Source organism: Panthera uncia, assembly GCF_023721935.1.
Source record: "Panthera uncia isolate 11264 chromosome A1 unlocalized genomic scaffold, Puncia_PCG_1.0 HiC_scaffold_17, whole genome shotgun sequence".
Taxonomy (NCBI): Eukaryota; Metazoa; Chordata; class Mammalia; order Carnivora; family Felidae; genus Panthera; species Panthera uncia.
Genome location: NW_026057577.1, coordinates 140756627 through 140771006, shown reverse-complemented (window position 1 = coordinate 140771006; position 14380 = coordinate 140756627). Strand labels below are relative to the sequence as shown.

The 14380-nt window shown below is 48.8% G+C and overlaps 1 protein-coding gene across 3 annotated transcripts in view; it reads left to right on the top strand.

Annotated features, from left to right (window-relative positions):
* Positions 1-1142: 1142 nt before the first annotated feature.
* Positions 1143-14380, top strand: part of OTULIN (OTU deubiquitinase with linear linkage specificity) — a 31931-nt gene continuing 18693 nt past the window's right edge. The window contains exons 1-4 of one of the 3 annotated variants that reach the window (XM_049648766.1): positions 1385-1467; positions 5865-6986; positions 8103-8179; positions 13383-13477. In XM_049648766.1, coding sequence (XP_049504723.1) covers positions 8113-8179; positions 13383-13477 — 162 coding nt within the window. In that variant the 5' untranslated portion in view covers positions 1385-1467; positions 5865-6986; positions 8103-8112. The other 2 variants (XM_049648764.1, XM_049648765.1) reach the window with 2 other exon arrangements.

The window sequence follows — 14380 nt, the reverse complement described above, 5'->3', positions numbered from 1 at the left end:
AGCCTCCCTACGCTGGACTCCCAGTTTTGCCCTTTTCCAATCTTTTCTCTAACTGCAAAGTGATCTTTTAAAATAGTCTCTGCCTTCCCATCTTTCCGGAGGCTCAAGCACCAGCTCCCTCTTTAGCCTAAGGAAGCTTTTTCCCATCTGGTCCCTAGCATTCTTCTTCCAGTTTCATTTTTCAGTAAAATCTCCTGCTACCTGTTTTGTCCCCGAATAGTTGCAGGTTTCTGAAGTGCCCATGGGTCCCCTTCCTCCATACCCCGGTCCTGCACTCTGCTTTAGGAATACCCCTGTGCATTCCCTGACTGCTCATCTTTCGAGGCGACTCTATTTTCTCCCCAGAGATGAAACATTTCGCCTTCTTCTGATCTTTGAGGTCTGCTAATATTTTCCCTTTGCTCGTATTCCCTTACGTCAGATTTCACTTTAATTTTTTGTTTAACGTTTATTCATTTTTGAGAGACAAAGCATGAGCGGGGAAGGGGCAGAGAGAGGGAGACACAGAGTCTGAAACAGATTAAATTTCCCTTTAGAGAATACGGCCCATGAACACGCACTGCCGAGCTGGCTCAACTCGGGTAGAACCAGTTCAGCCTCCCGCCCTCGCAGAGACGAGGGACCGTAACTCCCAGCCCCGGAGCCACAAGCCTGACCCCACGCCCAAGACCAAAGCTCTCCGGGCTCGGGGGCGGGTCGTGACGGAGCTGTCACTCGGGGAAGGCCAGGCGAGCCGCACATCACTCAGTCTGCCCACATCCTTCGTTTTATGGTCAAGGAAACCCCGCCCGGCTCGGAAGTCCAGAATGACACTGCAAGGCGCCCAAACACATTAGCATTCTTCACACCCCAGGCTGGCCTTCCTCGTCCTCGCGTTCCTCCGCTGGTTCAGTGTTCTTCCCCTCCTTTCACACCCCGGAAGGGCCGCAACATCCACGGCAAACCCGACGCGCGGGGAACCCCTGCTTGGACCAGCTGTGTGGAGCATGCGCAGTGTCCACCCCATGCAGGTCTTCCACTCGACCGCGGCTCAGCCCGCGCAGCCGCAAGCTCAGGCGCCGCGTCGAAGGGCTCCCCGCCCACCCAGTCCTAGCGGGCCACGCCCCCTCATCGCGGGTCAGAGGGCTCGGGGCCGGCGGCGGTGACGCGTGCGGAAGCGTTCTGCGCAGCCTCGGAAGCCGGCGGGCGGTACAGCGGCGGCGGCGGCCACGGCCGGGCGCCCCGACGGGAGGGGCCCCGGATCGTTGGGAGGCGGCCGAACCCCGGCGTCGCCGCCGCCGGCGGCGGCCCGATGAATCGGGGCACCATGCCCCAGCCCGGATCGTGGCCGGGCGCGAGCTGTGCTGAGAAGCCGGCGCGGGAGGCGGGGGCCGCGTCCCCGGGCCCCGCGAGAGCCGCGGCGCGGGAGGGCGGGAAGGCGGCGGCCGGCGGGCAGCCGCGGACCGCGGTGCGGTTCCCAGACGAGCAGTGAGTCGCGGGGCGCAGCGGGGGCGGGCGGGGGCTCTGGGTCGGTCCCCTCGGGAAGGCTGGGCGTGGGGTGGGCTGGGGAGTAGCCGGCTAAGAGCCCTTCGCAGCCTGTATTCGGGGTAAGGTCGTCGGCGACGGAGAGGAATTCGAAGACGCTTGCATCCAGTGTCCGTACAGGTGGTTTCCCCGCAGGGTCCGGCTCACAGTCCTGGTCACCCAGTGCCTTCTGTTTTTACATCTGCGTTGCTCCAAAGTTAAAACAGAGCTCCGGGAACTTGGGAAACAAACCGGAAAAGCGTATTGTTATAACTAACTCCCAGTGAATCTTTCCTCCGACCTAGTTGGGGAAGGAAGTAAGGTTGCTTCTGTCACAGCCAAAAGAAAACTGAACCATGCGACAAGTTTGTTCTTGGAAGGCAAGTTGCCGCTTGATGAACGCCCCACCTGTTGAATAGACTTTGGACCGAGTCTGACCCAATTCTGTTTTGCCCGTTAGTAGCTTAACAAGCTCTCCTCCTCTCCACCCCCACCCCCCCCCCCCACCCCCACCCCCCACCCCCGTTACTTTTAAGCACAAAAGATAGTGCTGGTTAGAGCAGTTTTTTAGCGAACTATAAAGAAGGCAGCTTAAGTTGGAAGAGTTTATAGTTTTAGCAAGGGTCTGGGGGAAAGGTGGAAGCGAAGTGTAAACTTGAAGGCTGCAACTTTTTCTACACTTTCAGGTTCTAGGCACATATAAATGTCTTTGAATTTCAGAATTGATGAAAGCACTCAGATGACTATTTTGACAGCTTAATTGGCTGGCAAGTTGAATTGTAAGGTGTGTTCAAATTAGATTTTTTTTTGGCATTTCCTAAAAAGGGGTGTTTGGCAGGCCTGGTATACAGCTAGTGTATTATAATAACTTTCCTGTGCCTGGTTCTTTATCATGGGCGTTGACATTCTCGTTTATTGAGCATCTAAACCCTCTGGGATGGTAGTATCCACACTTCATGTGTTAATGGCTATTGGGAAAGCTTTGCAATAGGCAGTCGCAAACTCCCCCACCCCAGGAGCTATGCAGGTAACCTAAGCGAGTGAGGCTGGCCAGGTGTGGGCCATTGGTTCCTGGATAGCTGTGTCCATTGCTGTTGGGGTCAGAGTCCACTAGGTTCTATCCTCTGCTTGCTGGATTTTCTGTATTTAAAGAATCCCGGTACCCTGGCTTTTTAATGGAATACCTTGATTTTTAAAATTGAAACCGCTCTACAGACCCACGTGTGAGCTGATGTGCTCTCTGGCTGCAGGTTGGCTCTCTGGGTTGGAGAACTGCAGACTCCGCAGAGGGTAAAGTAGGCTGGGGGAGGTGGGGGTGCCTTCTGCTTCTGCCCCTCCACAGCTCATGCTGGTTTCTAACCGCTCCTCCCTTGCTTTGGCCCTGGTGGTCTGAGCCGTGACTCCCTGGTTAGAGACCCTGCCCCCCAGAAGCTGCACCTTAGCCTTGGCCCCCGTTCTCATGCCCCCGTGAGATGCAGGAACTTTGGAGCCAGAATCATGTTCCTAAAAGTATGCATAATTATTTGGCAAGTTTCCTGAGTCAGAACCTGGGGAAATAGGTCATGGTGAGGAGCACTCTTTCCCAAAAGGTTTTGAGGCACACCTCTTCTTACTGCTGTCAGTAGAATTACAGACTTGGTCTGAAAGGAATCTGGAAAAAAACCAAAAACAAAAAAACAGCCTAGATTTGTCATTTTACACGTTAGGAAACAGGTGCAGATTCCAGAGGTGCAGCTCGGCCAGGGAGACGGAAGAGGTTTGAGGGCCAGGTTCCCTGATGCCTCAGTGGGAACCTCACCCCCATCTCTTTTCTGGCTTTCTCAGCAAAACCAGGCAGAGGAACATGATTTATAACGACCTCTCCTAGCTTGTTTGAGAGCTGTGGTTGTCATCCTCTGGGCAGGCCTTAAGGATGGCTCACAAGATGACTTAGGGTCTGACTTGAAGAAGTCTTAGATCAGACCAGATTTGGTTGACTTTTCTTGAAGCTTCCTCACTGTTCCTATGAGCAGGTTGGCCGTGCTTTATCCCCTGCTCACCCTACCGCTCCATTTCAAGACTTAGGCTGTATCTACTTCTTGCCCTCAGCTAAGGTAATCTTGAGGATCAAGATGGTCTTGGGACATGGTTGGTGGCCAGGCTAGACATCCTTAGGGAATTGAGAAGCAAGACTGCTTCGAGGCCCTTCTTTGTCCGCCTGATGGTGGCACATGGTTTGAATTTAGGACTGTGTGTGGTGGAGAGTGTGTCTGTGAGCCCCTCTGAAATTGAAGGTGAAATTTTACGTGTATTTTCTGGGCTGAGCTTCTGATGAAAGCCGTGGATTTTCAAAAGGGCTGTGAACAACAAGTTGTTAAACCATTGTTCTTGGGTATTGCTATGTGTTTTCCCACCTGCCTCCTTACCTCCTGCGGGGTATGTTTGATAGGGTAACAGCTACTCCCTCCTGCCCCTTCTCCCACCTGGATGTAAAGCTTGTTTCCAACCTCATTGTTGAGGATGTCTGGGTTGTCCCCATAGATACCTCTGGAGTAGCATGAGCCAGTCATGGAAAGTCCACTCGCAGAAGGGAGGTGGAATTTTGGCTTGGGTGCCGGTACTTTCCTGCATTTGATGTGTTGTTCACCCATCTCTACAGCCGCTAAGTGGTGGAGAGAGGCTGGGTTGAGTGGTCTTTGCTTTTCCTGTGCCTTTGTGGGAAGGTACATTGCTGTCCCGTGGTTGACACTGTCTTACCAGCACTGCCTGGGCCATTGGCGTTCTAGGATAGGCCAAGTTAAGCATGAACCGCAGCGTTCAAGTCCAGAGAGCCGAACAAAGTCATACTCAGTTTAGCCTTTTTAGGCAACAGAGGGGAACTTAATGCAAATGTTCATAATGGTGAGTGGTTAACATGCTGTCTTAGCTTTGCATAGAAGTTAGAATTGACTTTTTTTCATATAACCTGTTTACTTGTATCAGAAATTGAAAAATTGGCTTTGCAGAAATGTCTTGCTTCACTGACCGATGTATTTTTAGTTTATAGCTTTTGTTCTTGGCAATAGTATAATTTTGTCTGTTTGTAGTAAGCCTTTTTAAATTAAGTTTTCAAAAACTTATTGTTAATTCAGGTCTTTAAACAGAGCAAGAGAGATTATAATTTAGTATGCAAAGTCATGTAACTTAATCATGTATATTGCCTTAATATTAAGAATAAAATATTTCATCTCTAGCTTAGGAGAAAACGGGGGCTTGAAAAGATACACTTTAAAATAACATTATGGTGCTAAACTAAGAATTTCTAGGAATTTTCTAAGTAGAACTTACTAGGATTTTGGTTTTGAAATTTAACTGAGTTGTGTAATTGAGCGTGATTCACGAATGCCATGGTCCCCCAAAAATCAAGTCACATTTAAGACTTTGTCTTAGTTTTCTAGCTATCGGTATATTTTCTAGAAGGAAGGCTTTTGTGGTGGTGATCATTTGAGTCGTTGGGCTTTGGTGGCCTCTTTAGTGCCAAATGGTAGACACTCCCCATTCCTACTCCAACTTGACTCATAAACACAAAAAATTACCAAATTTCTGAAACTGACCAGCATTGACAATTTTATCTTACAACGTAATATCCTTTTTCTTTTCATTATTTCACTATCCTCCCTTCTCATAACAAAAATTCAAGCTTCTAGCTATTTAAATATAATTAATATACAACAAAAACACAAATAATAAATAATACACTTATAAATAGTACGTATGTATTTGTAATAAATTGGTAAATGCTTCATTTGTCATTATTTTCAGCTTTAATATATTGAGTGAACTAATTTCTTAAAATTTTTATTTTTCTTGCTGTCACATCTCTCTCTCTTTCCAGTTGATTGTCCTTACGTTGGGGGACTATTTCATTTTGGCTGTTAAATATCTTCTTCTCTGACCATACTAATGGAACTTACTGCTTAAACTTAAAATTTATTCTCTCTCCAAGGAATTAAAGGCCATATTACAATTTCCTTGGTGGCTTTGTGAAGTTAGCAAATGTCCTTGAATGCTTGTCCTTGGGGGCTAGGGACGTTAGCAAACATTTGTGCACAGGCTCTGAGTGAAATCTGATTGTGGCTAAAGTAATTTGAATGCGCTCTGGCCTCCCATTCATCAGTTTCTGCTTTGCTGCTTTTGTGTATCTTGAATCACTGCTTTTTATTTCCAATAATCTTTCCTTCTACTCTGTCTTCCCTTTGCATTTTGTTCTCATGCTGACTTCTCTTTGTTCCTTTCCTATTGGCCTTGGTGCCAGTTTGTACGTGTGGCTGTTCTGAGAGATGCTCCTTTAGGGAACTTCCTCTGGGCACTGGTGTCCTGATTGCACTTTGGTTATTTTGCAGGTTAAAAAGGAAGAGGACAAAAGTAGAGCCAAATGTGCCTGCGGCGTAGCCACAGAATTCGCCTGAAGTACAGTTTTTTTTAACAACACATAGGTCGATAGTGTGTTAGAACTTAAGTCCTCGAAGAGGAACCATGTAGATCATACGGATCTAGTCTACTCCTCTCGCTTTGAAGATGAGAAAACGGAGGCCAAGATTAGGGAAGTGGCTTGCCTGAAGACATGCTTCTGATGATGATCAAGAAAGTGGTTCACTTAAATGCTTGTCTTACAGGATCAAGTTCTCTCCTGTTCGATAAAGCTAGCAAGGAGGCCAGAAGTTACCACAAAATTATTGAAAGAAGAACTAACATGTTTAGTCACTTTTTATTTTAGGCGTTTGATGTCTGGTCCCCGCGAATCTGGTTTCTGTTTGCTTCTACCTCTGGCGTGGGCTCCCTGGGTGACACCATACCTTTTACTTGGAATCTCACGGGGGTCAGAGCACATGGAAAGTACCTTTTCCTAATATGTCCCCTCAGCCCCACGGTGTTTTAAAAAATAGGCACACACACACCCCCCCCCCCCCATCGCCTTTATTTAGAGAGAAAAAAAGGAACAGGAAATGACCATCGGGCAAACCGTTTATTAATACTCTGCACCAGTGCCGTAGTATGAGAAGGAGAATAGCTAGCTTTTTAGAGCGCTCGTGGTTTATCTGTGTCTTTTTACAACAGTCTTTTGAGGAGAGTACTGTCTACGGTTCACAGGTAGTTAAATCCAGGTGCTGGGAGTCACAGCTAGTTCAGTTCCACGGTCCCGCGCACGGGGCTGTAAGGTGCCAAGGAGCGGCTAAACCCTGACGTGACTTCCGGGCCCCCACGCTAGCCACGGCGCTCTGCGGCGGGGCCGCCCGGGCCGCGTGTGTCCTGATGTGTTAAGCAGGGAGCCGGGCGAGCAGAGGGAGCGGATGGAGCCAGTCACAGGTGTAAGAGCCGAGGCTGGTGTTGGTCCGGTGTTTGGACTGAAGCGTGGCCGTGCGGAGAGGAACCGTGGCCTGCAGGCTAGAGCGGCGGGTTAGGGCCACGTGTAGACCTGCCTGCTTATTGGGAGCCATCGTAGGGTTTCGGTGACGTGGGAGAAGGTGGGTTTGTTAAATTCCCCACTTCGGTCTGCTTCTCTCAGTACCCCTTCTGTCTCTTGCTCCCGCTCACCTCTTCCTTCCTCTTTCCCCTGCCGTGCTGGGCCATGTGCTGGGAGCTGGGGTGCCGCGGTCACCGGGGATGGGAGTTTCTCGGGTCGGTCGCTTAATTCCTTATTTGTCATTAACCTTATTAACCCCTTCCTGTGATTCATTGGCACCTGGAGGCTCTGTCTGGCGTGAGGACTGGGGCTGTGCTGTCGCCGGGGGGGGGGGGGGGGGGGGGGGGGGGGGGGACTGCAGGGAATTAGGGGTCTGATTTCACCCTACGTGTGCACCAGCCAGTTTCCTTGTTTTCAGCTCTGGGCGTCTCCTGCACCCTGAGAAGTACTTGGCACCTCTGGTCCCTGAGCCTTTCTGGGGTTCTGCAGGTTTACTGGCCGTACCATCCACCGGCACGGAGACTGTCCTGTCCTCTTGTCACTTGCTCTTGGTCCACCTTGGGACTGTGGGGGCTCTCACGTGTCTTGTGGTTTGAGCCAAGACAGAGCTGGTATTTCTGTTTGTCATCATTGTCAGGTTGTGGTTTATCTCGCGGGGCAAAGGAGACACCCTTTTTCAATCCTCGTCCAGCACCCGTGGGGTTTTCTTCCTTCTCTAGTACGTAGTAGGTTCTCGTTCAGTCACTAGATGAGACTGGAGACTCTTCGGGAACCTGTCCTGTAAGTCCCGAGTCAGTCAGCTTGGCAGCAGTTCAAGTACGTGGGACAGTAGGGATACTCGCCACAGGACGCGGGTGGCAGCGTGAGCGTGGGGGCCAGGGAGCAGGAGGAGCCTTGGGAGGGCTTTTAGTGTTGAGGGCGTGTAATAACTGACGTTTTCCTGTCCTTGTTTTTAAAGTAGTGTCTGTAAAATTTGCTTGTGACGTAAGAAACTGTGGAGTGATAGCAACGTGTGCAACCAGGATTTGAGAGCCATACTTTCTCAGTCATCATCACGTAACAGGAAAAAGTTAAACTTTTCGTGTCTTACAGATTTTTTAAGCAAGCGCATACTGTGATAAGAGGGAAAATGTCAGTGCAACAAATTTTTGAAATGTCTAATTTGGTGTGATTTCAGTGAGGAGGACATGTATCGTGACGCGGATGAAATAGAAAAGGAGAAAGAATTACTTATACATGAAAGAGGGTTATCAGGTATGTTTGGAATTGTTTTATTCATAGACTGATTACTATTTATAGTAGAAAATGCAGTTAAATCGCTGTATCCGTTTCCATAAAATACCGAGACCTGCTTCCTAGGAAACATTCTTCTGCACGTGGCCTTAGCTGCGTCTCGTTATCCATTTTGCTGCGGTATGTCTGGGGAGTACCGGTTCCTGAGGTTTTAAAAATTTCATGCCAACACTCTCCCCGCGTTCTCTACATTCGTATCATTTTCGCAGTGTGCGGATTGGCTTAATCTCGTGACGCCACCTCCCTCAGTTCGTGATTTCCCTCATATTCTTAGAGGGAGAGTTTGGATTCGAGACGCACGTTTCCTTTCCAGCGGAAGGACTTCTGGAGAAGCTGGCTCCATGCGTCTTGGCATGCAGGTGGCCACGTGGATGCCACCGGCTTGTGAGAAAGAACGATCACGGGATCAGTAGCCCAAATCCTCTGATTGTTTCATGGCTTTTTGTCCGTGTGTCTGCTCGGTTATGCCTGCTCTTCTCACCGCGCCCAGAACCCACGGGCCCGTTGCCTCTAGGGTGAGGCCCTACCCCTGGCCTCCCCCGGCCTCCTCCGCTGGGCGCATGGCCGGCAGGGCCTTCCCCGGCTGGTCCCCGCCGGGGCCGAGTGGGGGTGCTCCACTCGGGGGATGCTCCATAAACGATCCACCAGCGCCACCGTCTCTCTCATGACCTGTGTCACGCAAGTGTGCCGCCGGTCGGTTTTGAGAACTAACTGCTGTGTACTTTATGGTTAACAAAGATAATTGTCATGTGCGTGATTAGGAACAGATGATACAAAGCGGGGTTTTTGATCATGCTCGAGGCTTCCTTCAGTTGTCCTCACAAGGAGTTGGTGGACCTCTTTACCGTGCTAGCCCTCGAAGACGTTCTCTGTAGGCGTCCAGTCAGGGGCGTTCCTTGGCCGCACCGCTCCGTCCTCCGTGAAGTTTCCGCAGGTGCTCTGTTTCTGCTGCTGCCACTGCACACGATTCACTTTGGACGCAGAGGCCTTCCTGGTTAGTCGTACTCCTGGGGAGCGAGCGGTTCCTTCGTCATTGGGTGTCCCCGCTGCATTTGTGGGGCCCGCTGGCTCGCTTTGCGGCGATTCGACTCTGCCCGCCAGCGTCGCCCTCCACGTGCTGCGGGTGTTTTAGCTTTTCAGTGAGCTGTGTCATTTCCGGCTCTAGTCCGAGGCCGGAGTGGATCCCTTTACACTCCTTCCTGCATCTCAGTCCTTCTGGGTTCGTTGCCCTTCCTGAAAGAAGATCCTTGGGAAGTGCCTCTTTAAGGGTCTGTTGGTAGGATGCTCTGTTTGCTGGAAAACTTCTCTATTTCACTTTGTTGTTGAATAACTCCAGACGAGCAGGTGTTTTCTGTGACCTTTTTGAGGACTATCCCGTTGTCTTGTTGTTTCTGGGGGAGTGGCAGTACTGCGGTCACACCAACCCTTGGTAGATAATGTGTCGTGTTTTTCTGCAGTTTCTTTCTGATGTCTTGTGAAGAGTGGACTTTTAAAAACATACTGCTTGAGGTTTTCTTCCTTTTGAATCCCTAGATGCCTAGTTTGCATCAGTTTGGGAGAATTCTCAGCCATTATCTTCTTGAATATTGTCTTCTTCTCATTCTCTCTGCTCACTCCTTCCAGAACTCTAAGTAGATGCGTGCTGGCCTCCTTCAGTCATTCAAGGCTCTTCATGACGTGCCCTTTCGTAGATTTTTTTCTTGTAGCCCCTGTTCCATTCTGTACTATTTCTTCGGATCTCTTTTCTTTTCTTTCTTTTTTGGAAAAGTTCTGGGGGCGCCTGGCTGGCCCAGTCAGTAGAGTGTGCAACTGTTGATCTTGTGGATGTAAGTTCAAGCCCCACATCGGGTGTAGAGATTTAAAAATAAAATGTTTCTTTTTAAAAAAGTTCTGTTTTCCCTTCAGGTTTGCCTGGTCTCTTTTTGATAGTTTTTTGCCCCTTGCTCATGTTTCTTACTCCTTTTATTTCTTTAGGCATTTAAAACATAGTCTTCTGGATCTGAACAATTCATTCCCTGAAAATCTTAGCAGGTCTAATTATGCCATGTGCTAGTTTTGCTCGTTTCTTGTTTTTTCGAAGTTTGAATTGCAAGCTCAGATTTTGCATTTCTGTACAGGGCTCGTGCGCCCTGCCTCGAGCGTGAGAGAGTTTGGCCTTGTTCCCGCTAGGCACCTGGGGTGCCACCAACCTTGGGCCACATTATGTTAATTTCTAAACTTGAATTTCCAGAGTCTTGGGGCTAATCTGAATTCCCGCCCTGTCCCTGTATGAGAGCCAGCCTGTGATTATGAATTCTCTGGGAGACTTCCTCTTTCCCAAGCCAGAGCCCGGACGAATGCAGAAAGTTTTCTTTTGCTCTCTCTTTATTAGTGAAAACACCTTTCATTAACAAAAGGGCCCAGGGGCTGGCAAACTGTGGCTCCCTGGCCATATCTGATGTGCCACCTAGTTTGACCAAGTTTTAGTGGAATTTCTTAGTCTACGTATTGTCTGTGATGGCTTTCACACATGGTAAAATTGAGTAATTGTGTCAGAAACCTTACGGCTCTCAGAGCCTACGTTATTTATTTTCTAGCCCATTACAGAAAAAGTGTGATTCTTGCCCTAGCCTGCCCTTTGACTGAGAGTCCCAGCTTTCTGAAGTTCAGTTTTAAGTGCCCGTCTTTCCAGGTTCCGACTCCTTGTCTTTGTTACCGTATGGGGGTTAGGACCAGACCTCTTGGTTATTTGAGCTCCTGGTTATCACCTAGTTTTCAGTTTCTCCTTTGGATTTTTTTTTTTTTTTTTTTTTTTTTTGCCATTTGAAATGTTCTTTCTTGAGGCTCCTGGGTGGCTCATTTGGTTAAGCGTCTGACTTCGGCTTAGGTCACGATCACACGGTTTGGGAGTTCAAGCCCCACATCAGGCTCTGTGCTGTCAGCATGGAACCTGCTTTGGATCCTCCGTCCGTCTCTGCCCCTTCTCCGCTGGTGCGTGCTCTCTCTCAGAAATGAACAAACGTTTAAAAAACAATGTTCGTTCTTGGAAATAGTAACGGAGTCTGTAGTTTGCAGTTAAAGAAAGCAAGCTGCTTGAGGTCAGGCACTGCCTGTCCTGCGCCTCTAGCTCCTGTCCTAGAGGAGGGCGTGCGGAGGTTGTTGGAGCCTTCCTCCCAAGAACAGCTGCAGGAAGGGACTTAGAGTGTCATTTTGATGCTAGTAGCCATGTGGGTCCTTCCCAACCCTCATTGCCTCCCGCAGGCCTCTCGTTCAGCACAGGGTTGTGGCCTGTGACTCGTCCTCTCGATCTCGTGAGGTCTCCTCCTCCTCCTCTTGGTTTTGGGCCGGTGACCAGGCCCACCCTGCCCGGGGCCCAGGGCTTTCGCTGGTGTGGGCAGGAATGAGGAACGCGGGCTGGGAGAGCAGGAAGGCTGGACTTTGTTCCCACGATGTCCTTCCTGAGCTGGACATGTGCTGTCCGGATAGGCTCACAACACTGCCTGGTGGAAAATCGTGGCCCAGTCAGTGTCCTCAATTCTGGATGTTTGCAGTTCCTTGTACGTTGTGGGGAGGTGAGTGAGAAGGCAGATACGAGGAACTCTTCCCTCCACTGCATAGACGCTCAAAAAATGGTTTTTGAATTTAAGCACCGATGGGTCTGCATTTGAGGATTGGCTGTGCAGCGTCGAGAACTGTGGTGTCTGTCTGTTATGCTTCAAGGTGTGTTTATGTTTAAGCCGGTCCTGACTTAGGCCACAGAGAATTGTGTGTATGTTATCTGCAGAAAGGACTTTGTGTTCCTTACTCATGCCTCTACCCATCACACCCTGGATTGTGAATGCCTGTGATCTTTTCTCCTTCCGTCTACAGACCCATTCAGGACAGAGTCCGGGTCTTAGGGCCTCCGTGACCCCGGTTTCCAGCTCAGTGCTTGGCACATGTTAGACATTCAGTAAATGTTTGTTGAATTGGGCTGAGTGTGTTTTTAATTTACTCCTTCCTCAGGAGTAAATACCTTGTAAGGTACTTCTGTGATTGTATCCTAATTTCCTTGCAGACGTTTACTTCTTCAATAATTTAAAAAGGAGATCGAGATGTGCCTGAGAATTTCCTTCACTTTCTTCCTAAAACACACACACCCATGTGCGTGCATACATGTATACCACAAATCAAACCCATACCTTATATTTTAAATAAGGCAAATCTAAAAGCCATTTTTTATTATATAATTTGTCTGATTGCAAGTCGTATTTTTAATGTATCGTTCGAGTCAAATGAGGTCCGTGGTTCAGCTAACATTGAGAGCTCCGTTAGCTTCTGGCTTATTGTCAACAGCTTTACAGCCTTTTGGGATCAGGCAGAGTATAAATAAATAAAGACAAATACAGTTTTTGTTAAAGTAGCTGTTATCTCTTTGTATAATGGATATAAAAACTAATTAAAAACCAGTAGATGTATTTTTTCACGGCTGAGACGTGCACATTTAATTTGATTAGAACAGTATTCTAGGACACCCTGTGGCAGTGCAATGCCAGGTGCTAAGATCACAGCTGAGACACAAAATAAGCCCTTGCCGTCAAGGAATTATGCCTTATTGTGTCCTTGGGTGCGGGTATGTAGGGGAGGAATGCGGAAAAAGGAATATATCAGGTGTTGATCAGTGCCAAGAAGAAGAACAAAACAGCGGAAGGGGAATAGAGTGAAGGTGTGCGGGGGGCGTCGGGACCTAGGGGTGTTAGGTGACATTTGAGCAGAGACTGGTAGGTAGGGAGTGACGGAGGCCCACAGGTGTGTCGGAGAAGTACAGGTGAGGCCGCAGGTGGGGTGGGAGCAGGGGCCAGAGACGCCTCGGTGGGGCGGGGGTGGGACGTAAGGGCCTTGGTAGGAAGTAAGGACATCCATTCCACTCAGGGGGTTCTGGGGCTCTCAGAACCCGGGGGTGATGGCTGTTGTCTGACTCAAGTTTGAAGTGTCTGGCTGCTGTGTGGAGAGTGAGGTATGGTGACGAGGGAGGCCCACTGGAACGCCTCCAGGTTATCCAGGAGTGAGGTGATGGTGGGAGGTTGGGGGGATTCTGGGTCTTTTTGGAATGAAGTGAGAGAAGAAGTAACCTCTGAGTAAAGCCGTCTGTTGTTTTGATTGTGCTTTGTTTCATTACCCACCCCTGTTTTTGCTTCTTCAACAGAAGCCAGATTAAGTGTAGCTCCTGAAATGGACATCATGGACTACTGCAAAAAAGAATGGAGGGGAAATACACAAAAAGCCACATGTATGAAAAAGGTACAGTGCCTACACGCACACAGTTCAGGCCTTTCAAATAGTCTGTCGTAAGTAATTACGTAGTGTGTCCTTTTATATTTTTAGACATAGTTACAACAACCGCTATTAGACGTTGTAAATAACGCTATTCTAATTTTAGAGATGAGGAAACGGACTCCAAAGGTAAGGGACTTGTTTTGAATCATAGTATTAATACAGAGTCAGTATCAGTTATTCAGTAACTTAGTTTCTTGGAAAAACATATCTGTTAGATGTAGATTTGTGCTGCTCAGATTAGGGTCAGTCCTTGGTTGTCCTCTTGGGGTCATTTGGTCATTCAGGGCCAGGTCCTTCTGGCTTGTTGTGGTAAAAGCCGTAGGGAGGGTCCAGCAGATGCCATGCCTCCTGCTGTCCCCACCTGGGTTTGGTTTCATGCCTTCCTGTCTGAGGGGCTTGGGCTCTCCTGCACTCCTTATGCAAAGGGATCTGGAACTGCTCCCTTTATTTAGGGTGTCCCTGGAGCTGCCCCTCCTTGTCCCATTGCATAGATTGATACCCCCTAGGTAGTGTCTGAGGCTGTGGGACATTGGGGATGCCCATGACGTGGTCCTGCTGTGACTGGCTGGGTTATCGTTCAGTTGGACCCTTGGCCCGCCGCAGTGTGTACTGGCCAACCACAGCACCCTGTTGGTTCTCCCCTCAAATGGACCCTGAGTCCAATATTCCTTAGTGTGTTGAACGATGTGGAATTGCTACTCTGACCATTTCTGAGCTACTTAAAGCAGTTTCAACCTAAAACTTCCATCCCCTCTTATGACCTCTGGGTTTATCCTTTGGTCATTTTTCTCTTGGGATTATTTACATTATGACTTTGAATGTACTTTTGTACTAGAGATATTGACCTGTCATATTTGATAGGACTGT